The sequence below is a fragment of the Salvelinus alpinus genome, chromosome 3, assembly GCF_045679555.1.
Source record: "Salvelinus alpinus chromosome 3, SLU_Salpinus.1, whole genome shotgun sequence".
NCBI lineage: Eukaryota > Metazoa > Chordata > Actinopteri > Salmoniformes > Salmonidae > Salvelinus > Salvelinus alpinus.
In genome coordinates, this window is record NC_092088.1 from 67,318,746 (window position 1) to 67,345,264 (window position 26,519).

General features: G+C 42.4%; 1 protein-coding gene across 1 annotated transcript in view; it reads right to left on the minus strand.

Annotated features, from left to right (window-relative positions):
• Window positions 1-25,992, minus strand: part of rab40b (RAB40B, member RAS oncogene family) — a 56,175-nt gene extending 30,183 nt beyond the window's left edge. The window contains exon 1 of the mRNA XM_071393808.1: window positions 25,162-25,992. Within this exon, the coding sequence (XP_071249909.1) occupies window positions 25,162-25,303 (142 nt within the window). The 5' untranslated portion in view covers window positions 25,304-25,992. The remainder of the gene's footprint in view (window positions 1-25,161) is intronic.
• Between the last annotated feature and the right edge of the window lie 527 nt (window positions 25,993-26,519).

Genomic DNA, 26,519 nt, shown 5'->3' on the forward strand with positions numbered 1-26,519 from the left:
TCCACAGTAAACAAGTCCTATATCGACATAACCTGAAAGGCCGCTCAGCAAGGAAGAAGCCACTGCTCCAAAACCGCCATAAAAAAGACAGACTACGGTTTGCAACTGCACATGGGGACAAAGATCGTACTTTTTGGTGAAATGTCCTCTGGTCTGATGAAACAAAAATAGAACTGTTTGGCCATAATGACCATCGTTATGTTTGGAGGAAAAGGGGGAGGCTTGCAAGCCGAAGAACACCATCCCAACCGTGAAGGACGGGGGTGGCAGCATCATGTTCTGGGGGTGCTTTGCTGCAGTAGGGACTGGTGCACTTCACAAAATAGATGGCATCATGAGGTAGGAAAACTATGTGGATATTTTGAAGCAACATCTCAAGACATCAGTCAGGAAGTTAAAGCTTGGTCGCAAATGGGTCTTCCAAATGGACAATGACCCCAAGCATACTTCCAAAGTTGTGGCAAAATGGCTTAAGGACAACAAAGTCAAGGTATTGGAGTGGCCATCACAAAGCCCTGACCTCAATCCCATAGAAAATTTGTGGTCAGAACTGAAAAAGAGTGTGCGAGCATGGAGGCCTACAAACCTGACTCAGTTACTCCAGCTCTGTCAGGAGGAATGGGCCAAAATTCACCCAATTTATTGTGGGAAGCTTGTGGAAGGCTACCCGAAACACTTGACCCAAGTGAAACAATTTAAAGGCAATGCTACCAAATACTAATTGAGTCTATGTAAACTTCTGACCCACTGGGAATGTGATGAAAGAAATTAAAGCTGAAATAAATGAATCTCTCTACTATTATTCTGACATTTCACATTTTTAAAATAAAGTGGTGATCCTAACTGACCTAAGACAGGAAATGTTTACTAGGATTAAATGTCAGGAATTGTGAAAAACTGAGTTTAAATGTATTTGGCTAAGGTGTATGTAAACTTCCAACTTCAACTGTATCTATTTTTTACTTAACACTTTTTTTTTTTTTTATCTTAAAACTTCTTAAAGCATTGTTGGTTAAGGGCCTGCAAGTAAGCATTTCACTGTAAGGTCTACAGCTGTTGTATTCGGCGCATGTGACATTTGATTTGATTTTGGTCCCCTTAAGGTTTTTATCTAGATCCCGGCTTGTTCCAGGGATGTCCGTAAATACGTTTTTATGACATTGCCTGATGGTCTCAAAGAAACGTCTCCCACCAAAATACATATTTCATTACACATCACCCCCATGTTTATTTATACAGTAATTATTATTCAATATGTCCTCACCCAGGATTTCAACTCATAACCTCTTGGTTCACAGCATTTGGATCTTGCTGCTATGCTACCATGTCTGTGTCACTAATCACATTTCCAACCACAGTTTTTATGCGAGGAAAGTCATACCATATAAAAAAAATCACAATAGCTGTGATGGAAACAAGAAGTTTCGGTACAATTTTATAAATGCAGATAGATAATTTGCTCGTTTGACATGGTGGGATCTTTTTGTGTCTGTAACATTTATTACACGAGAAATGGCAGTCACGCAATGGAGTCACGCGATGACATGGTGTGTCCTCCCACTATGACTTGGGAAACGATGCAGTTTAAATTAGGCTACAGATTAAATAAATTATGATGAACTTTACAGGGTGGTGAAAGTGCATGGAACTTGACACCCCTTTCCAATAAATGTCGAGGGTCTTATTCTGGTGACATGGTGATTGATGCTTGATTGCTGTTTTGACAAATAAAAACATTCTCGCTCTTAATCATAATCTCATCATTGCACTGTATCTGCGAGCTGTTGGCTAGAGCACACGTGCCAAGACCAGAGTAGACACATTTGCTATTTAACGCAAACATTTTTGTGACAAAACTATTGGTAGAGTTGAAAATGAGATGGAAGGGCCTCCCGGGTGGCGCAGTGGTCTAGGGCACTGCATCGCAACGCTAGCTGTGCCACCAGAGTCTCTGGGTTCGCGCCCAGGCTCTGTCGCAGCCGGCCGCGACCGGGGGTTCCGTGGGGCGACGCACAATTGGCCTAGCTTCGTCCGGGTTAGGGAGGGCTTGGCCGGTAGGGATATCCTTGTCTCATCGCGCTCCAGCGACTCCTGTGGCGGGCCGGACGCAGTGCGTGCTAACCAAGGGGTGCGGGTGCACGGTGTTTCCTCCGACACATTGGTGCGGCTGGCTTCCCGGTTGGAGGCGCGCTGTGTTAAGAAGCAGTGCGGCTTGGTTGGGTTGTGCTTCGGAGGACGCATGACTTTCGACCTTCGTCTCTCCCGAGCCCGTACGGGAGTTGTAGCGATGAGACAAGATAGTAATTACTAGCGATTGGATACCACGAAAATTGGGGAGAAAAGGGGGTAAAAATTTTAAAAAAGAAAGAAAGAAAAAAGAAAATGAGATGGAAACACATTGAACATTCGATTTTTATTTGGCACATGAAAACTTAAGCGAAAAAGTTAATTTTGTGTTCACTATGTCATCACACACTGATTTTTATTAGTGTAGCAGTAGCAGGTGACCTAACTTTGGTTTGTGGCTACTATGATTTTCCATTGTAGCCAAATCAATTTCAGAAATTCTGTTTACGACCAATTTTTTTAAACATTCTGTTACTGATTTAGTAATAGAATTGGAAGTTTTAATCACTAAATAATTCAGAAACAAAATTGATATCAGTAAAAACACTATAACTAATTGATAGTTCTAACTTTTCCATACCGAAGCCTAATATATTGACATATATTTCAAATACATACAGTGGGGAGAACAAGTATTTGATACACTGACAATTTTGCAGGTTTTCCTACTTACAAAGCATGTAGAGGTCTGTAATTTTTATCATAGGTACACTTCAACTGTGAGAGAAGGAATCTAAAACAAAAATCCAGAAAATCACATTGTATGATTTTTAAGTAATTAATTTGCATTTTATTGCATGACATAAGTATTTGATACATCAGAAAAGCAGAACTGAATATTTGGTACAGAAACCTTAGTTTGCAATTACAGAGATCATACGTTTCCTGTAGTTCTTGACCAGGTTTGCACACACTGCAGCAGGGATTTTGGCCCACTCCTCCATACAGACCTTCTCCAGATCCTTCAGGTTTCGGGGCTGTCGCTGGGCAATACGGACTTTCGGCTCCCTCCAAAGATTTTCTATTGGGTTCAGGTCTGGAGACTGGCTAGGCCACTCCAGGACCTTGAGATGCTTCTTACGGAGCCACTCCTTAGTTGCCCTGGCTGTGTGTTTCGGGTCGTTGTCATGCTGGAAGACCCAGCCACGACCCATCTTCAATGCTCTTACTGAGGGAAGGAGGTTGTTGGTCAAGATCTCGCGATACATGGCCCCATCCATCCTCCCCTCAATACGGTGCAGTCGTCCTGTCCCCTTTGCAGAAAAGCATCCCCAAAGAATGATGTTTCCACCTCCATGCTTCACGGTTGGGATGGTGTTCTTGGGGTTGTACTCATCCTTCTATTCCTCCAAACACGGCGAGTGGAGTTTAGAGCAAAAAGCTCTATTTTTGTCTCATCAGACCACATGACCTTCTCCCATTCCTCCTCTGGATCATCCAGATGGTCATTGGCAAACTTCAGACGGGCCTGGACATGCGCTGGCTTGAGCAGGGGGACCTTGCGTGCGCTGCAGGATTTTAATCCATGACGGCGTAGTGTGTTACTAATGGTTTTCTTTGAGACTGTGGTCCCAGCTCTCTTCAGGTCATTGACCAGGTCCTGCCGTGTAGTTCTGGGCTGATCCCTCACATTCCTCATGATCATTGATGCCCCACGAGGTGAGATCTTGCATGGAGCCCCAGACCGAGGGTGATTGACCGTCATCTTGAACTTCTTCCATTTTCTAATAATTGTGCCAACAGTTGTTGCCTTCTCACCAAGCTGCTTGCCTATTGTCCTGTAGCCCATCCCAGCCTTGTACAGGTCTACAATTTATCCCTGATGTCCTTACACAGCTCTCTGGTCTTGGCCATTGTGGAGAGGTTGGAGTCTGTTTGATTGAGTGTGTGGACAGGTGTCTTTTATACAGGTAACGAGTTCAAACAGGTGCAGTTAATACAGGTAATGAGTGGAGAACAGGAGGGCTTCTTAAAGAAAAACTAACAGGTCTGTGAGAGCCGGAATTCTTACTGGTTGGTAGGTGATCAAATACTTATGTCATGCAATAAAATGCAAATTAATTACTTAAAAATCATACAATGTGATTTTCTGGATTTTTGTTTTAGATTCCGTCTCTCACAGTTGAAGTGTACCTATGATAAAAATGACAGACCTCTACATGCTTTGTAAGTAGGAAAACCTGCAAAATCGGCAGTGTATCAAATACTTGTTCTCCCCACTGTATATGCCTGGTTCCTCTCTAGGTTTCTTCCTAGGTTCCGGCCTTTCTAGGGAGTTTTTCCTTGCCACCGTGCTTCTACATCTGCATTGCTTGCTGTTTGAGGTTTTAGGCTGGGTTTCTGTACAGCACTTTGGGACATCGGCTGATGTAAAAAAGGGCTTTAGAAATACATTTGATTTATTGATTGATAATATATGTACTAATATTTTAAATAAATATATTTAAAAACATGTATTACTCACATACACTACCGTTCAACAGTTTGGGGTCACTTAGAAATGTCCTTGTTTTTGAAAGAAAAGCACATTTTTTGCCATTAAATTGGCATCAAATTGATCATAAATACAGTGTAGACATTGTTAATGTTGTAAATGACTATTGTACCTGGGAACGGCTGATTTTCTTTAACGGAATATCAACATAGGCATACAGAGGCTCATTATCAGCAACCGTCACTCCTGTGTTCCAATGGCACGTTGTTAGCTAATCCAAGTTTATCATTTTAAAAGGCTAATTGATCATTAGAAAACCCTTTTGCAATTATGTTAGCACAGCTGAAAACTATTGTCCTGATTAAAGAAGCAACTGGCCTTCTTTAGACTAGTTGAGTATCTGGAGCATCTGCATTTGTGGGTTTGATTACAGGCTCAAAATGCCCAGAAACAAAGACCTTTCTTCTGAAACTCGTCAGTCTATTCTTGTTCTGAGAAATGAAGGCTATTCCATGCGAGAAATTGCCAAGAAACTGAAGATCTCGTACAACGCTGTGTACTACTCCCTTCACAGAACAGCGCAAACTGGCTCTAACCAGAATAGAAAGAGGAGTGGTAGGCCCCGGTGCACAACTGAGCAAGAGGACAAGTACATTATAGTGTCTAGTTTGAGAAACAGACCCCTCACAAGACCTCAACTGGCAGCTTCATTAAATAGTACCCACAAAACACCAGTCTCAACGTCAACAGTGAAGAGGCACTCCGGGATGCTCGCCTTCTAGGCAGAGTTGCAAAGAAAAAGCCATATCTCAGACTGGCCAATAAAAATAAAATATTAAGATGCGCAAAAGAACACAGACACTGGACAGAGGAACTCTGCCTAGAAGGCCAGCAGTTATATTGACTAGGTCCGTCCTAGCTCGCTCATTAATGCTTTAATCAAAATTACGGATTGCCTCTTATTCGCTTGTCATCCCCTTATGCCATAGTTTGTACATCTCAATTGTCAGCAAGTCAGCCATATCAGCTATGTTTTTTTAAAGGGCAGGAAATGAGGCTGAATTAATTGTTTTGCTGCCAGACAAGGCTCAGCTGATAGCCAGGTGTAGCATTGGTAAGGTGTTGGGACTGCTGTTGGGAAAGATTTATGTAGGCCTTAACAGTTTGTGGGCACTGTTTGTCACCGTTATAGTGCAATTCATGTATTGTTTAGTGTTGTGTTGTGTAGTGTAGTGGCTTTTTGGTTTGTTTGCCCCACCAAGATTTACATGCTAAAATCGCCACTGCACACAACACAATGCCACAAGTTTTCAGGGGGGGTACAATTGCCATGCTGACTGTAGAAATGTCCACCAGAGCTGTTGCCAGAGAATTGAATCTTAATTTCTCTATCATAAGCCGCCTCCAACGTTGATTTCGAGAATTTGGCAGGACGTCCAACCGGCTTCACAACCGCAGACCACGTGTATGGCGTTGTGTGGGTGAGCGGTTTGCTGATGTCAACGTTGTGAACAGAGTGTCCGATGGTGGCGGTGGGCTTATTGAAAGGGCAGGCATAAACTACGGACAACAAACATTTTATCGATGGCAATTTGAATTCACAGAGATACCGTGACAAGATCCTGAGGCTCATTGTCGTGCCATTTATATGCCGCCATCACCTCATGTTTCAGCATGATAATGCACGGCCCCATGTTGCAAGGATCTGTACACAATTTCTGGAAGCTGAAAATGTCCCAGTTCTTCCATGGCCTGCATACTCACCAGACATGCCACCCATTAAGCATATTTGGGATGCTCTGGATCGACACCGTGTTCCAGTTCCCGCCAATATCCAGCAACTTCGCACAGCCATTGAAGAGGAGTGGGACAACATTCCACAGGCCATAATCAACAGCCTGATCAGTCTTTGAGAAGGAGATGTGACACGCTGCATGAGGCAAATGGTGGTTTTCTGATCCACGCCCCAACCTTTTTGTTAAAGTATCTGTGACCAACAGATGCTGATCTGTATTCCCAGTCAAATAAATCAATAGATTAGGCCTCAGATATTTATTTATATTGAATGATTTCCTTATATGAACTGTAACTCTTTATAATTGTTGCATGTTGCATTTATATTTTTGTTCAGTATAGGAGGGTCCAGATGCCTTTTTAGTGATTTCACATGTTTTAGAGAAACTTCCTCACTTCCTCATCCTCGTTGTGTAGACCTGAAAAAACATGAACAACAGATCCAAAAACACAAATACACCCTTTAATAAACAGCAAAGCTCTCAGTATCGTGAGGCAGGTCTATGAATGCTGTTGACATTAAATTATGTTATTCCGAACTTTATCCGCTGGGTTATATTCCATTTTGTTGCGACTCGAGCGATACCTCTCCGTCCATTTTACAGGTAACTGCAAAAATAAAGGAAACACTTGAGTAAATGAGGGATACAAAGCAGGGGGCGCTTCCACACAGGAAGGTCCAGACACTTGTAGAATCTATGCCAAGATGCATTGAAGCTGTTCTGGCAGCTCGTGGTGGCCCAACGCCCTATTAATACACTATACAGTGGGGCAAAAAAGTATTTAGTCAGCCACCAATTGTGCAAGTTCTCCCACTTAAAAAGATGAGAGAGGCCTGTAATTTTCATCATATGTACACTTCAACTATGACAGACAAAATGAGGGAAAAAAATCCAGAAAATCACATTGTAGGATTTTTTATGAATTTATTTGCAAATTATGGTGGAAAATAAGTATTTGGTCAATAACAAAAGTTTATCTCAATACTTTGTTATATACCCTTTGTTGGCAATGACAGAGGTCAAACGTTTTCTGTAAGTCTTCACAAGGTTTTCACACACTGTTGCTGGTATTTTGGCCCATCCCTCCATGCAGATCTCCTCTAGAGCAGTGATGTTTTGGGGCTGTTGCTGGGCAACACGGACTTTCAACTCCCTCCAAAGATTTTCTATGGGGTTGAGATCTGGAGACTGGCTAGTGGGAGAACTTGCACAATTGGTGGCTGTCTAAATACTTTTTTGCCCCACTGTATATGTTGGTGTTTCCTTTATTTTGTCAGTTACTTGTAGCAGCAGGCTACACGGAAAACAGAACCGCTCGAGACTTGAGTTGCGCAAAAGGGAATATAACATTGCAGGTAAAGTTCTAAATGACAACTTCATGTGTACAACATCTAAAGACCTGCATCACTATACTGAGAGCTTTGCCGTTTCTAAAAGGACGTTTTGGGGTGTTTTTTTTCAGGGCCCCCATACTACACAACGAGGATGAGGTAGCAATTTTCTGTTTGGGGTAAGTTTCTCAAAACCATGTGAAATTGCAAAAAAGTTGTCTGGACCCTTCTAAAACATGCCATTTATATCAAAAATAGAGATTTGGTTGTAAAAAATTACTTCTCCTTTAATAATTTCTTTGTGGATTTTGATTAGTGCTTGGGGTTAATGTCTTCCTGGATGATCCACTTGCGGCTAAGTGTCAGCCTCCTGGCAGAGGCAACCAGGTTTTTGGCTAAAAAGTCATGATGCCGTTGACCTTAACAAAGCCCCATAATATAAAAAACCCACCACCATATTTTACCGTAGTTATGAGGTACAGGTAACTGCCAAAATAAAGGGAACTCTTCAGTAAATGAAGGATTAAACGTATATTGAAACTAGGTGCTTCCACACAGGTGGGCTGACACTTGGCTGCAATTGGATCTTCCAGCAAGACTATAACCCCAAGCACTAATCAAAATCCACAAAGAAATGGTTAATTGACCACAAAATCAACATTTTTCAATGACAATCTAGATAGATATCAAGGATCTGGGAAGATTCTGTATGGAGGAAAGGTCTAAGATCCCTCCCACCGTGCTTTCCAATCTTCAATGTTTTTTGTCTGTAACTAGTTGCTTGACAAAGTACAACATTTCAGAAGGATAAAAAAAAGGCTTTATTACATTTTTGATCCCTGTTGGTGCTTTTAGGGTTAAGTCTACTGTGTGTTTAGATCAGATGCTTCATACAAGTGTTTTTAATACGTTTGCCAAGGTCAATCTCTCTCTCTTTCATTTCTCTCTCTCGTTCTTTCGCTCTGTCTGAGTGGGATCAGATACAAAGATGAGTCATCCTCTCCTGGCATCAGCAGCCCCCACAGAACTGCCACACACACACACACACACACACACACACACACACACACACACACACACACACACACACACACACACACACACACACACACACACACACACACACACACACACACACACACACACAGTTTGTCAAACATTTCTAAACTCATACAGTTCAAATACACTCTCTTCGACTCATTGGCTTTTCAAACATTCTGTTCTTTTGACCATTATTAGAACCTTCAGTGGTGGTTTTTGAAAACATGGACTCAATTGTAAGAAGTGCTATACAGATGTAGCAAGAAGACAGAGGGCCATTTAAAACATGAACACCTCATCTTACTATACATTCATTTAAAAAATAGCAAATTAAAGTCAAAATGGAGAACTGTGTTCCAGACACTGTTCTTCAAAAATAATTATTCAAATCTGTGTGTGTGTGTATGTCTGTCTGTCTGTGTGCATACGTGCCTCTTTCCCTGTGTGTGTGTGTTCTGAACTATTATCAAGTGATTCATTTTGGTTTGGAACTGTTCCGTGGCTTGGGACTGGAATAACAGTTTATGGAAGGAATCCAGAATGTCTGTGGTCACTCCACTGTCTGTGTTCCAACTGTTCCACTGCTTCTGGAGTCTGTGGTCATTCACCTGTGAGCGCTCCAACTCAGGGTGCGTTCGTAAATTCAATCTGGAGTGCCAGAGTGCGCTCAGAGTGCCCACTGGGCGTTCGTAAATTCAGAGCATGCACTGGACACTCTGGCCGAGGAGTAGGGTTGATCCAAGCGTTCTGACCTCACAACGGCAGTCAAGCACCCAAGCTAACTGGCTAACGTTGGCTAGCTTGCTAGCTACTTCCAGACAAAAGAGAGAGCACCTTAATCTGACCATTGGTGACTGTAACTGCGCCGCAGGCACAATTTAATTACACTTTTATTGCCAATGTTTACTGACACCGGCCATATTCAACGGGTGTTGGGTGTTCGTAAATTCATCAGTTATTCTGCTGCTCTGGCACTCAGACGAGAGTCCTCTGAAATCGGAGTAGATAGCCAGAGTGAATTTACTAACGCACTCTCAGCCATCATCTCTCCCCGACTGCCCGGCAAATGGCACCCTATTCCCTACATAGTTCACTACTTTTCATGAAAGCCCCATGGGCCCTGGATAAAAGTAGTGCACTACAGACCTCCAACATTATTGCCAACCTTGATAAAGATGAGCAAAAAATAATTGTTTGACAATCAGATGAAAACATCATGACTGGTTGTGTTTATGTCACATTAAAAGGTAGGCTTAAATGACAAATCTTTACTATTAAGCCCAAAGAGGTCCTATTAAATTAATAGGAATTCTATATGTATTTCTATGATTAGGTCCATTAAAATTGTAATTAAAGTGTGTGCACACATAGAAGGTTCCCGAAGAAATTAAATATACTTTCACCCCCGGTAACATGCATGTAAAATCACTTTGTCATCCATGGAGAAGAACTCACAAATGAAAAGAGACAAATGGTGGTTGAATTTCATAAATCAGGCAATGGGAACAAAAAAACTATTGAAAAACAATTATACCACTTACCACTATCACGGCAACAATTAAGAAGTTTAAAACCACTGAACAGTGGTAAACTCGCCTGGTAGAGGATGCAAGTCTGTCTTGTCCCCAAATGTTGTGAGGAAGATGATTTGGGACGCAAAGAAAAGTCCAAGGGCCACAGTTGGAGAATTCCAGAACTTGGCTGCATCTTGAGGTCAGCAAGTCTCCAAATCTACAATTAGATGCCACCTCCATGCCAATAGGCTATTTAGAATGGTTGCCATAAAAAAGCCTTTATTAAGAAACATCCAACACATGCATGTTAACTCCTGGAGTTTGCTAAACGGCATTGGCACTTGGACCGGAACGGGATGGTATGATCATATAAGACGAAAATATAGCTCTTTGGCGACGCACTCCAGTGGTGGGTTTGGCCTTGAAAGAAGGATGCATACGCAGAAAAGAACCTCATACCTACTGTCAAATATGATTGTGGATCTTTGATGTTATGGGTCTGTTTTGCTTCCACTGGACCTTGGGCCCTTGTTAAAGGGATTTTGGCATTTTGGATTTGGTATCCCCAGAGTCAGATTAATTTGTGGATACAATTTTATGTCTCTGTGTCAAGTATGAAGGAAGTTAGAGGTAGTAGCCACAAGTTCACCTGACTCTGGAAAAGTAGATAAAGGGCCTCCTTGCCAAAAACCCAAAGTCTCCCTTTAAGGTCAACGGCACCACGAACTTTACCAAGTACTATGACATTTTAGACAAAGACCTGGTTGCCTCTGCCAGGAGGCTGAAAGTTGTCCGCAAGGGGATCTTCCAGCAAGACAATAACCCCAAGCACACATGGAAATCCACTAAGAATTGGTTAATTGATCTCAGGCTCTGGACTTGAATCCCATTTGAAAACCTGTGGTTTTAATTGAAGAGGGCAGTCCATAAGCGCAGACCCAAGGATATCAAGGATCTGGAAACATCCTGTATGAAGGAAAGATCCCTCCTAATGTGTTCTCCAACCTCATAAAACATTTTTTTTTAAAGCCATGTGCTGTTATCCTTGGAAGGGTGCACAAAATATTGAAAACAGGGGTACCAATAATTTTGACACTTATTACTTGTTACAAACAACATTTTTCTCTGAGCAATTGTATTAGTATAAAAAAATATACATAAACACATTTTTGAGCATACAATATACTGTAGCTCAGTATTTCTAATGATTTAATACAGTCTTTTTGGCTCTATCTATCAAGGGTGGCAGTAATTTTGGAGGTGATTGTATGTAGGGGATCTCTGGCCACGGAGACGGTCTGATCTCTGGCCACGGAGACGGTCTGATCTCAGGCCACGGAGACGGTCTGATCTCTGGCCACGGAGACGGTCTGATCTCAGGCCACGGAGACGGTCTGATCTCAGGCCACGGAGACGGTCTGATCTCAGGCCACGGAGACGGTCTGATCTCTGGCCACGGAGACGGTCTGATCTCAGGCCACGGAGACGGTCTGATCTCAGGCCACGGAGACGGTCTGATCTCAGGCCACGGAGACGGTCTGATCTCAGGCCACGGAGACGGTCTGATCTCAGGCCACGGAGACTGGCTGATCTCTGGCTACGGAGACTGGCTGATCTCTGGCCATGGAGACGGGCTGATCTCTGGCTACGGAGACTGGCTGATCTCTGGCCATGGAGACGGGCTGATCACAGAAATGCTTCCACTCTCTCCTTCTATTTCCTCCTATTAGTAGAGCTGACCCAGAAAACTGAGATGCGCCTTGGATCCTGTTGATTCCACATTTAGTAGCCTAACATCAACAGCAATTATTGGCCAGAGTGCGGAAGGGGAAACACGGTCAACATCCCAAATGGCACCCTATTCCCTATACAGTGCACTACTTTGTCCAGAGGCCAGTCAAAAGTAGTGCACTATAAAGGGAAAAGGGTGCCATTTGGGAAGCGCCTTTGTTTCATGCTGCTGAAAACAAGCCAAACCAGCCTGGAGGTGGAGGAAACTGTGGCTCTTATATAAACACACATCAGATTCATCATGTCCTGTGATACTAAAGAAAAACACAGCAGGGCCACAGACAACAAACCATGTCAGGGCAACCAGGATAAATTATAGTGTACAAACATCCAACAGATATCACTGGTCGAGCAAGAGAATACCCACACACTCTTCAGCTTGTGGATATTGTCCTCTATGTATAAAATTCAAGCTGCAACCCAGAAAAAGGCAGACAGAACTTTTTGTTTACAATCCTAAAGTAGCAATGTAGAGATCTCAAAATAATTTTGGAAAACATGTCTTAATTGGTGAAATATAGAAACTGAAATTCCTCAGAGAGAGCTTACCATGCCTCCCTAATTGTATTATCCAGAAGATCATTAATTAGATAACTTCCACTGTATAATCAGTTAAAGGTTGGTTTCTATTACACATTCTCAATGAGGGGTTTTATAAAGGAGTGCAATAACAGTCAGAGTATGAACACATACATACTACCACACATACAGTTGAAGTCGGAAGTTTACATACACTTAGGTTGAAGTCATTAAAACAAATTTTTCAACCATTCCACAAATTTCTTGTGAACAAACTATAGTTTTGGCAAGTCGGTTAGGACATCTACTTTGTGCATGACACAAGTCATTTTTCCAACAATTGTTTACAGACAGATTATTTCACTTATAATTCACTGTATCACAATTCCAGTGGGTCAGACGTTTACATACACCTCGTTGACTGTGCCTTTAAACAGCTTGGAAAATTCCAGAAAATTATGTCATGGCTTAAGAAGCTTCTGATAGGCTAATTGACATCATTTGAGTCAATTGGAGGTGTACCTGTGGATGTATTTCAAGGCCTACCTTCAAACTCAGTGCCTCTTTGCTTGACATCATGGGAAAATCAAAAGAAATCAGCCAAAGACTTCCACAAGTCTGGTTCATTCTTGGGAGCAATTTCCAAACGCCTGAAGGTACCACATTCATCTGTACAAACAATAGTACGCAAGTATAAACACCATGGGACCACGCAGCCGCCACACCGCTCAGGAAAGAGACGCGTTCTGTCTCCTAGAGATGAACGTACTTTGGTGCGAAAAGTGCAAATCAATCCCAGAACAACAGCAAAGGACCTTGTGAAGATGCTGGAGGAAACAAAAGTATCTATATCCACAGTAAAATGAGTCCTATATCGACATAACCTGAAAGGCCGCTCAGCAAGGAAGAAGCCACTGCTCCAAAACCGCCATAAAAAAGCCAGACTACGGTTTGCAACTGCACATGGAGAGATGTCCTCTGGTCTGATGAAACAAAAATAGAACTGTTTGGCAATAATGTTAATAATGTTTGGAGGAAAAGGGGGAGACTTGCAAGACGAAGAACACCATCCCAAACGTGAAGCACGGGGGTGGCAGCATCATGTTGTGGGGGTGCTTTGCTGCAGGAGGGACTGGTGCACTTTACAAAATACATGGCATTATGAGGAAGGAAAATTATGTGGATAAATTGAAGCAACAAGACATCAGTCAGGAAGTTAAAGCTTGGTTGCAAATGGGTCTTCCAAATGGACAATGACCCCAAGCATACTTCCAAAGTTGTTGCAAAATGGCTTAAGGACAAGAAAGTCAAGGTATTGGAGTGGCCATCACAAAGCCCTGACCTCAATCCCATAGAAAATGTGTGGGCAGAACTGAAAAAGCATGTGCAAGCAAGGAGGCCTACAAACCTGACTCAGTTACACCAGCTCTGTCAGGAGGAATGGGCCAAAATTCACCCAACTTATTGTAAGAAGCTTGTGGAAGGCTACCTGAAACGTTAGACCCAAGTGAAACAATTTAAAGGCAATGCTACCAAATACTAATTGAATACCAAATACTTAGTGCATGTAAACTTCTGACCCACTGGGAATGTGATGAAATAAATAAAATCTGAAAGAAATCATTAAATAAATCATAAGCCATGGGAGTTTTTTGAGCAAGAATAAAGCCGACATTTGAGTAGTAAGACATGTATAAAAGCAACAGATATCATTAATAAGAAGGGGCTAGAAGCGTCTTATATGGTGAGCTACCGAGTGGCTAGGACAGGCAAGCCCCATACTATTGTGGAGGACTTAATTCTTCCTGCTGCCGCGGATGTGGCTGGGACAATGCTGGGGGAAAAGGACCCCCAAAAATATACAGACAATTCCTTCATCAAACAACACTGTTTCACAATACATCAGTGACATGGCAGGAGATGTTTTGAAACAATTACTGCTTCGCATACAAGCCAGTGAATTATATGTGTTACAGCTGGATGAGCCAACAGACGTGGCGGGCCTGGCACAGCTCCTGGTATAAGTCCATTACGTTTATGGGAGGTCAATTAAGGAAGACATCCTCTTCTGCAAACCACTGGAAACCAGGACAACATGAGAGGATATTTTTAAAGTACTGGACAGCTTTGTGACATCAAATGGACTTTGGTGGTCAAGATGTGTTGGTATCTGTACTGATGGTGCAAAAGCCATGACAGGGAGACATAGTGGAGTGGTAATGCGCGTGCAAGCAGTTGCTCCCGACGCCACTTGGGCACACTGCAGCATCGAGAGGCTCTTGCTGCCAAGGGAATGCCTGACAGCTTGAAAGACGTTTTGGACACTACAGTGAAAATGGTTAACTTTGTTAAAGCAAGGCCCCTGAACTCTCGTATTTTTTTCTGCATTATGCAATGATATGGGCAGCGACCATGTAACGTTTTTACAACATACAGAAGTGCACTGGTTATCAAGGGGCAAAGTATTGACATGTTTTTTTAAATTGAGAGACGAGCTTAAAGTTTTATTTTCTGACCATTATTTTCACTTGTCTGACCGCTTGCATGATGATGAGTTTCTCACACGACTGGCCTATCTAGGTGATCTGAATCTAGGATTACAGAGACTCTCCGCAACTATATTCAATGTGCGGGACAAAATTGAGGCTCTGATTAAGAAGTTGGAGCTCTTTTCTGTCAGCATTAACAAGGACAACACAGGTCTTTCCATCATTGTATGATTTTTTGTGTGCAAATGAACTCAAGCTTACGGACAATGTCAAATGTGATATAGCGAAGCACCTGCGTGAGCTGGGTGCGCAATTACGCGGGTACTTTCCCGAAACGGACGACACAAACAACTGGATTCGTTATCCCTTTCATGCCCTGCCTCCAGTCCACTTACCGATATCTGAACATTTCTGGATAGGGCTGCGCTCAGAGTTTTTTTGCCTTGGCAAATCGTGCTGTTAAGACACTGATGCCCTTTGTAACCACCTACCCATGTGAGAGTGGATTCTGTATGTAAACTTCCAATTTCAACTGTAAATAAAGGTTAAAATTGGAAGAAGAAAAAGTCAAACCTGTGGTGAGTTATTCACAATTTTTGATGAACATATAAGGTTTTATATGTAAGATGGCTAAATAAAGAGCAAAATTATTGATTATTATTATATTATTATTTGTGCCCTGGTCCTATAGGAGCTCTTTGTCACTTCCCACGAGCCAGGTTGTGACAAAAACACACACTTATTCTTATGTTTAACAAATGTATCGTATATTGTGTGTGTGTGGCAGGCTTACAATGATGGCAAAAAACATTTGAGAGTGCGCTGACCCTGGTGTTGGAGGGTGTACACAGCTGGAGGTTGAATGCTTGAAGGGGTACGGGACTATAAAAAGTTTTGGAACCACTGCTCTAGATGATGACGCTTGGCATTGTTGTAATTAGAACATTAGGAAAAAACACTAACAGAGAAAATAAGGTAATTAACAGCTAACTAAGATCCTCTGAGGAAAACGGTGGTTGCATCCCAAATAGCACCCTATCCCCAATATAGTGCACTACTTTTGACCAGGACCCATAGGGAATAGGGTGCCATTTGGGACTTAGCCTGACTGCCTTTTATACAGCTCCCTCTAGGAATCAGTCAAACAAACATCAGTTAGAGAATAAAAACAAACACTGATGATGATTATAATGATGTCTTGCATTTATAGCCTATAACACTCCCTGAATCACAAAAGTACTTCACATTGAATGTTGGGAACCCCCTCTCAGAGGCGTGTTAATAGGGTGAAACTTTCCAGACCTTGGTTCAAATACTATTTAAAATTAATGAATTATTTCCCCATACATTCCGAAGTAAGTATTCAGATAACCTACATTTGAAAAAAAAAGTATTTGAATTTTGGAATGTATTTGGAAATACTATAGTAATACACTTGGAAAGTATTTTAAAATACTCAAACACACTTCCATACATTTAACCATTTAACTAAGGTATTTGGAAATAGTATTTGAAATATGTATTTGAAAAGACTTTCAAATACAATTTGGAAGACATACAATTAGCAAGACATACAATTAGAAAGAATATTTTTTTTAAATACAAATAACCATTCAAATACTCAAATAAAACTACTTGTTTTGCGCTGTGAATTTGAAAATACTCAAATACACAGAAAAAGTATTTTAAATAACACATACTCAAATACACCCGTATTTGAACCCAGGTGTTACACTTTCTGACGGTTGCAGAGCAGAAAAAACACTACATAGAAAAAAAGACTTCCTGTGTCCCAAATGGCACCCTATTCCCAACATAGTGCACTACGTTTGGCCAGAGCCCTGTGGGCCCTGGTCTAAAGGAGTGCACTGTATAGGGAATAGAGTGCCATTTTGGGATACAAACACTGTATAACAATGTTCTGTGCTACATGCACAGACATGAGTCTATGCATAATAGACTCATGTCAGCTCGATAACATTCCATTGCTACTGGCGGGGACTCTGAACGTAAGCAGACTGAAAGCTCCCCTGCTGGGCTGTGCTGCTTTCCACTTGCAACTAGCCAGCCAGTCAGACTCACATGCCACCATTTAAAAATACAAAAGTATGTGGACACCCCTTGAAATTAGTGGACTTGGCAATTTCTGCCACACCCATTGCTGATAGGTGTATAAAATCGAGCACACATCCATGCAATCTCCATAGACAAACATTGGCAGTAGAATGGCCTGTACTGAAGAGCTCAGTGACTTTCAACGTGGGAGTTCCAAACTGCCTCTGGAAGCAACGTCAGCACAGGAACTGTTCGTCAGGAGCTTCAAGAAATGGGTTTCCATGGCCGAGCAGCTGCACACAAGCCTAAGATCACCATGCGCAATGCCACAAGTGTCGGCTGGAGTGGTGAATCACGCTTCACCATCTGGCAGTCAAACGGACAAATCACACACACACACACACACACACACACACACACACACACACACACACACACACACACACACACACACACACACACACACACACACACACACACACACACACACACACACACACATATATACAGTGGGGAGAACAAGTATTTGATACACTGCCGATTTTGCAGGTTTTCCTACTTACAAAGCATTTAGAGGTCTGTAATTTTTATCATAGGTACACTTCAACTGTGAGAGACGGAATCTAAAACAAAAATCCAGAAAATCACATTGTATGATTTGTAAGTAATTAATTTGCATTTTATTGCATGACATAAGTATTTGATCACCTACCAACCAGTAAGATTTCCGGCTCTCACAGACCTGTTAGTTTTTCTTTAAGACACCCTCCTGTTCTCCTCTCATTACCTGTATTAACTGCACCTGTTTGAACTCGTTACCTGTATAAAAGACACCTGTCCACACACTCAATCAAACAGACTCCAACCTCTCCACAATGGCCAAGACCAGAGAGCTGTGTAAGGACATCAGGGATAAAATTGTAGACCTGCACAAGGCTGGGATGGGCTACAGGACAATAGGCAAGCAGCTTAGTGAGAAGGCAACAACTGTTGGCGCAATTATTAGAAAATGGAAGAAGTTCAAGATGACGGTCAATCACCCTCGGTCTGGGGCTCCATGCAAGATCTCACCTCGTGGGGCATCAATGATCATGAGGAAGGTGAGGGATCAGCCCAGAACTACACGGCAGGACCTGGTCAATGACCTGAAGAGAGCTGGGACCACAGTCTCAAAGAAAACCATTAGTAACACACTACGCCGTCATGGATTAAAATCCTGCAGCGCACGCAAGGTCCCCCTGCTCAAGCCAGCGCATGTCCAGGCCCGTCTGAAGTTTGCCAATGACCATCTGGATGATCCAGAGGAGGAATGGGAGAAGGTCATGTGGTCTGATGAGACAAAAATAGAGCTTTTTGGTCTAAACTCCACTCGCTGTGTTTGGAGGAAGAAGAAGGATGAGTACAACCCCAAGAACACCATCCCAACTGTGAAGCATGGAGGTGCAAACATCATTCTTTGGGGATGCTTTTCTGCAAAGGGGACAGGACGACTGCACCGTATTGAGGGGAGGATGGATGGGGCCATGTATCGCGAGATCTTGGCCAACAACCTCCTTCCCTCAGTAAGAGCATTGAAGATGGGTCGTGGCTGGGTCTTCCAGAATGACAACGACCCAAAACACACAGCCAGGGCAACTAAGGAGTGGCTCCGTAAGAAGCATCTCAAGGTCCTGGAGTGGCCTAGCCAGTCTCCAGACCTGAACCCAATAGAAAATCTTTGGAGGGAGCTGAAAGTCCGTATTGCCCAGCGACAGCCCCGAAACCTGAAGGATCTGGAGAAGGTCTGTATGGAGGAGTGGGCCAAAATCCCTGCTGCAGTGTGTGCAAACCTGGTCAAGAACTACAGGAAACGTCTGATCTCTGTAATTGCAAACAAAGGTTTCTGTACCAAATATTAAGTTCTGCTTTTCTGATGTATCAAATACTTATGTCATGCAATAAAATGCAAATTAATTACTTAAAAATCATACAATGTGATTTTCTGGATTTTTGTTTTAGATTCCGTCTCTCACAGTTGAAGTGTACCTATGATACAAATTACAGACCTCTACATGCTTTGTAAGTAGGAAAACCTGCAAAATCGGCAGTGTATCAAATACTTGTTCTCCCCACTGTATAGACTGAGCTAACTGTTAATAAAGCCAGTATTCATCGAGAGGAGCAGCAAGTCTTTCCATAGTGTAAGACCCATCATCCAGGCAGGGGAGCAGAGGCAGCTACATTGTCGCTCTAGCAATTGTTGCTATGTATCAGAGTTTAAGCAGAGACAGAACTCCTCTCCCCTAACATCTAGACTCCCATCTCTCTCACCATCTCCCTGTTCCTCTGCCTCTCTTTCATTGTCTCTCTCTCACTCAGACACCTTAACTGGGGTCAGTGCTGGATCAAACAGTTGACGAGGTGACTCACACACCATTTATTACTGAACACTGGGCACAGTGAGCAGTCGTCATATCAACATATTTCAACACTCACTTACCTACTCTCATTCCATTGGATGAGACACTAAACCGAAGTCCAAACCTTTATTTACAAACACTGGCCCAGACTGTCTTAAGTCATTGAATAGGCCCTGATATCAAGACAATGGCCACTATGGGGCCCATAGGGCTCTGGTCAAAACGGGGCCCATAGGGCTCTGGTCAAAACGGGGCCCATAGGGCTCTGGTCAAAACGGGGCCCATAGGGCTCTGGTCAAAACGGGGCCCATAGGGCTCTGGTCAAAACGGGGCCCATAGGGCTATGGTCAAAAATAGTGCACTACACCCCCCTACGTATTTATTTGAACAGTGAAGCTAAACTGTAGCGGTGCGTGGGTAAAATCACTTGGGAAGACAAGCCAGGGAAAAAAGCCATATTACAACCTACTGTATGTTTTGTGATAATTGCATTGTTTGCTCTATAACCTGTTAGTTCATATGCCTTGACACCGTGATATATAGGCCTAAAGGTCAAGACAATAAGAAGACAGTGGCAGAATAAATTCAATCACACCTTTGTTTCATCACAAAACCGGAGAGCAACCTCTGTTCAGTGAAGTCCACAAAACATATTGCATGTAACAAACAGTTACATGACCTACAACATCGTCAAGCAAGTTTTCGGACTACTAAACAGCTATTGATTTAGAACACCGGAGCTTTACTGCAAGTCGCAAAGAAAACAGGAGCTGCCTCCACTATTCCAGCACCATTTCAACTTCAACGTCATCAAATCACCTCTGCTTAGTCTAATACAGTGACAACTAAAAGATTCCAAAAACCATTTAGTCCAATCAACGTAGGCTAAATAAGTAGAAAAACATGTTGACTCACTCTACTTGCTGAGAAACGCCAATGCCATCCTCCACTTTTTCATGTTGCCAAAACGGTGTATAACTCCGTCATACAGTACACACTTAGTTTTTGTTGTCCTAAGCTACCTGGCTAAAATGCTTGCTCTCTAGCCCAACTTCCTTTCACGGGCAATGATTAGCCAGCTAGTTAACATTAGCCTACTACATCTAGCTACATATTGAACTTCCATCCTATGAATTTATGGTTGGATCAGAAACACCGTTATAATCATTGGCCAGTACAGAGAATTAAGTAAAACCACAAGTCCAAATCCCTATCTCCATCCATGGCTAAATTAGGAAAGGGACAATTTTAGCTAGCTAGCTAGCCACTGGAGGACAATTTTTCTGTCAATGACATTTGACCTTTAATGTGATGTGATTGGTGTGAAGCGAAGTCCAAACTGGCTTCCCTTGACACTTGTTTTGGTGCGACAGGACCATTCACAGTTGAGCTCACTCAGTTTAGCTCAACGCTGATTGGCTATTATTGTATTAAAAAAATTATCAAAGGAGGCTGGCTTCCCTTGCATTCAATGCTCCAGGCGGCAACAAAATCCTACTCTTTTTGACCAAACAGCATCAGATAGATGGGCTACACATACAAAGACAGAGGGGTGCTATTTCACTTGCCCGGATACTTTCTCCGGGGAGATACATTCAGCCTCTTGCGAATTGAAGGAACATTATGAAACACAGAGACGAAAGATAAATTATTTTTTATGTTTTTTTCTTGGTCCGCTTTTTGGGGAAGCCTGGCTTCCCTTGGCATCCATGAATACATGTCACTGAAGCTACATATTTTAATGTGGCTCTATACTCAAGTATTTTAGATTTGAGATCAAATGTTTCATATGAGGTGATAGTACAGAATGTCACCTTTTATTTGAGGGTATTTTCATACATATCTATTTTACCGTTTTACTTTATGTATCTGATCCCCCCCATTTCAAGGTGTATTAAAGCAGTAAAGTTTAGTATTTGGTCCCATATTCCTAACACACCATGACTACATCAAGCTTGTGACTACAAACTTGTTGGCTGCATTTGCCATTTGTTTTGGTTGTTTCGGATTATGATGCGCCCAATAGAAATGAATGGTAAATAATTGAGTGTGTCATTTTGCAACTTTCTCACTTATCATTATTCACGATTCATTCATCATGATCCATAATCCTGGAAACAGCAACATTAATGTAGAAGTGTTCAGAAACATATCATATTCTTATTTACAATAAAAGTGACTCCAAAATTGCACAATACATGTCCACTAATAAATAAACCACAAATAGGCCGACCATCATAGCCGCCACTTCATAAACGTACCTGGGTGTTTCCGACTATATCTAATAGGCCAGTGGTATGGGAACATTGTATATCAACCAGACCAAAGGACAACACGGAGGGTACCAGAGTACACAGAGAGGACTTCCTTTGTAGTGCTCTCCCCAGGCCTGGAACTATAACAGTCAGTCCCTGAGGTAAGCTCTCTCTATCATGTACCTCATTACATTTTCCACAACAACCTAAGCTTAGTCAGCTACCTGCAAATGCAGGTAAACAACTAACAGAGTAGGATGACGTTTCACCTAGACGCTGATTCAAGTTCAGTTTTGTGTTTCCCCTAATGGTTATGGTAGAGTTTTGGATAAGATAAGATGTACTTTATTGTGTATTAACAATGTGTCTTTATGTCCACAACACAATAATTGGTTCATGCCCTGCAGTAGCTGTTATTTTTCCCCTCTGAATTCTTCTGTCATTTTGTGTGCTGGATGTTGTGGAGATGCAGTAACTGACGTATTGACTTATCAGAACACATTGGTGTGGGCTTTGCATGATTAGCTGTCTGATGCCTGAGCTGTCTTCGACCAACGCTGGAGAGTTTTCTCAAGGTTGCAGAAACAAGCTTGGACATGTTTCTGAAATCGCATCTACAGTGCCTTCAGAAAGTATTCACACCCCTTGACTTTTTCCACATTACAGCCTGATTTTCAAATGTATAAAAGGTTGTTTTTTTGTCACTGGTCTACACACATTATATTTTTAGAATTTAGAATTGTCTTGAGTCAATAAGTATCCAACCCCTTTGTTATGGCAAGCCAAAATAAGTAATTTTTTTTTTTTTTTTTACAAATCATAAAATCAAAGTCACATACTAAGTTGCATGGACTAACACTGTGTGCAATACTAGAGCCATGACTACATGGAGCTCTATTCCACATCAGGCAACTGAATCAAGCATTAGAATCAGATTTAAAAAGCAGGTAAAAAATATCAAATCAAATGTATTTATATAGATATTTATTTAAAATACACCTTATGGAACAGTGGGGACTGTGAAGTAACACAAACATAGGCACAGACACATGCATACACACACATGATAACATACACACCATACTGAAAGCTGTAATCGCTGCCAAAGGTGCTTCTACAAAGTATTGACTGAGGGGTGGGAATGGAAATTAGATATTTTTGTATTTCATTTTCAATACATTTGCAAACAGTTATAAAAACATGTTTTCCATTTGTCATTGTGGGGTATTGTGTGTAGATTGGTGAGATTTATAAAAATATTTAATCGATGTTGAATTCAGGCTGTAACACAACAAAATATGGAATAAGTCAAAGGGTATGAATACTTTCTGAAGGCACTGTACCTGCCACCTTTAGGGTGTTATACTCAAGTTACGCATTGTGGTGAAAAGCAACTGGTGGTGAGACATACAGCTACATGACCAAAAGTATGTGGACACGTACTCGTCGAACATCTCATTCCAAATTCATGGGCATTAATATGGAGTTGGTCCCCCCTTTGCTGCTATAACAGCCTCCACTCTTCTTGGAAGGCTTTCCACTAGATGTTGGAACATTGCTGCGGGGACTTGCTTTCAATCAGCCACAAGAGCATTAGTGAGGTCGGGCACTGATGTTGGGAGATTAGGCCTGGCTCGCAGTCAGCATTCCAATTCATCCCAAAGGTGTTCGATGGGGTTGAGGTAAAGGCTCTGTGCAGGCCAGTCAAGTTCTTCCACACCGATCTCAACAAACCATTTATGTATGGACCTCGCTTTGTGCACGGGGGCATTGTCATGCTGAAACAGGAAAAGGCCTTCCCCAGTCGGAAGCACAGAATCGACTAGAATGTCATTGTATGTTGTAGCGTTAAGATTTCCCTTCACTGGAACTACGGGGCCTAGCCCGAACCATGAAAAACAGCCCCAGACAAATTATTCCTCCTCCACCAAACTTTACAGTTGGCACTATGCATTGGGGCAGGTAGCATTCTCCTGGCATCCGCCAAACCCAGATTAGTCAGTCAGATTGCCAGATGGTGAAGAGTGATTCATCACTCCAGAGAACGCATTTCCACTGCTCCAGAATCCAATGGCGGCGAGCTTTACACCGCTCCAGCCTGTGTGCGGTAGCTCGGCAATGGAAACCTATTTCATGAAACTCCCGACGAACAGTTATTGTGCTGATGTTGCTTCCAGAGGCAGTTTGGAACTCTGTAGTAAGTGTTGCAATCGAGGACAGATTTACGCGCTATGCGCTTCAGCACTCGGCGGTCCCGTTCTGTGAGCTTGTGTGGCCTACCACTTCGCGGCTGAGCCGTTGTTGCTCCTAGACGTTTCTACTTCAAAATAACAGCACTTACAGTTGACCGGGGCAGCTCTAGCTGGGCAGAAATTTGACAAACTGACTTGTTGGAAAGGTGGCCTCCTATAACGTTGCCACATTGAAAGTTTCTGAGCTCTTCAGTATGGGCCATTCTACTGTCAATGTTTGTCTATGGAGATTGCATGGCTGTGTGCTCAATTTTATACCCCTGTCAACAACGGGTGTGGCTGAAATAGGCGAATCCACTAATTTGAAGGGGTGTCCACATGCTTTTGTATATGTTGTGGTACATATGGCCAAGCTTTTATTACACTCCTTTTATGTGGAACTGCACCAAATACCCTAATTTCAAACGCATAATTATCCTTACACCTCTGAAGACTCTAGCCTCTTTCAAGCCGGTCAGAAGAACTTATGAGTTTTATTTCTGAACACTCAAAAACGTGTTTCTCCACCGACAATTGGATAAGGGGAACCATGGGGTGTTAACACTTGATGACGACTTGAGATCCTGACTGCCAATGTGTCCACCCTGAGACATGCCATTACGTTAATATCCCCAGTAATAAAACACCTATGATTTTTTTTCCTAGAGTAGAGGTGACTGTCAAGCTCTGACACGGGTAGGTGACATCTAAGCCCATATGTCCTGTCACTCATGATGATCATCCACAATATGGTCCTAAAGGCACCATATTCCCTAAATAGGGCACTGGTCTGAAGTAGTGCACTATCGGGTGCCATTTGGGATGCAAACCTACTCTCAGATGTCCAAGATGACATGTCCAGTCTTGGTATTGGTCCACTAATCCTAAATATAACCCTTTAAACCTAAAGAATGTGCACTGGCTAGCTAAAGCATGACGACCACAGCGCTTTTCGGGGCTCTGATGACACGGACCATCCAGAACAAGCTGTGCATAAAACGTACTGTGTGTGACCACTTGTTTGTTGTGCAATACAAACATTGAAAAAAGTTCTATATTATCGAGTCCTGGTGATCATAACATGTAATCTTCAATACTTTCTATAAATAAATGTTTGAAATGAAAATATGTCATTTGTTTGTTTATAGTTCTGGCTGCCGTTGAATACTGGACACTCACCCATGTTGTAGCCATACGGAGACTCGCTGGCTCCGTCCTGGAGGCTCGCCAGTATCTCCCCCTTTCCCACATCGCTGTCTCCCACCAGGAGAAACTTAAGCAGAAAATCGTAAGCCTTGGCGGGGCTGGTTCTGTGGTTCATCCTCGCGGTGAAGAATGATTATGTTCCATCATGGAACAACTTGTACAAGACTGTTCAATCACTTATATTTCTCTTCCAACTCAAGATTTGAGAGCTGTGTGACGCACGAATTAAAGTAGCAAAGAAGCGAGTCAAGTTGAATGTTGTGTTCTTTGACAGTTCATCCAGTGGATAGCCTTATATTATCAGTCATAATGAATATCTGGGAACTCACAATGTATCCATTTAGAATAAATGCATCAAACACAGATTTGAAGTCTCCTAAAATAGGAATTTGAATGAAAGCTACAAGTGTCAATTTTGCCAACGAAAGTGACAACACAATGTAACATAAACAATTATACAAATTAGCCTACATCTACAGTGTGTTCCACTGTAACATCAAAGCTTGCCGCTCACGCCGAACCTGTCCCAGTGTTCAAATCGTCATTCCATAAATCCTCCATTCCCGCTACCGTGCCTTGAAAGTACCAGACGTCTGACTTGTTATAACGCTGTATTGTACCGCCAGCCACACTGTTCCGCAGCTCTCTCTGATCTCTGTCGTTTCCTGTCCCCAGTAGCGGCAGAGTCTCGAGTTTTACACGGTTATGGTTGGCTCATCCACCGGGTTGCTAGGGCAGTCTTGAGTCAGTAGTAGGCTAGTCGCTGCAAACGTCTATCAAAATCTCCATTTGGCCTACCCATTTGATTCAATAGAGGGGTGTGGCTACCATGGGTAGCCAAGCTTTGTGAGGTCTGGAATCAACCCTACCACTGATTTGAGATCAGTGTTAGTGATTTTAACCCTGTAGGAAGGGATAGGATGGCGGCTGTTTGAACTGATTCCGGGTCAGTGTTTGCAGATGTCCGCAGCAGCCGCTGGCTTGGCAACGGACAGCATGGCTCGGTTTGTGTTTGTTGTTGTTGTTGTTGTTGTTTTGTCTGCGCACGATTTCTGATGTAGCGCAGAACACCTCGGAGGATTTAGGGACATTAGGCTATTCTATTCATACAACAATGGCGCAGTCAGCCACGCTCCAAAACAACAGCACATAACAGAGAAAAACAGTTACAATCATTTTGATAAGGGAATTATAATGAAAAAACGGATTAAAACGTGATCAATAATAGTATTACCTAATTTAATGGATTACGTTTTCCCTAAGAAAAACAGTAAGAGACAATAGGCTACATAGCCTATACAGTACATGATTCAAGAAAAATACAACTGCAC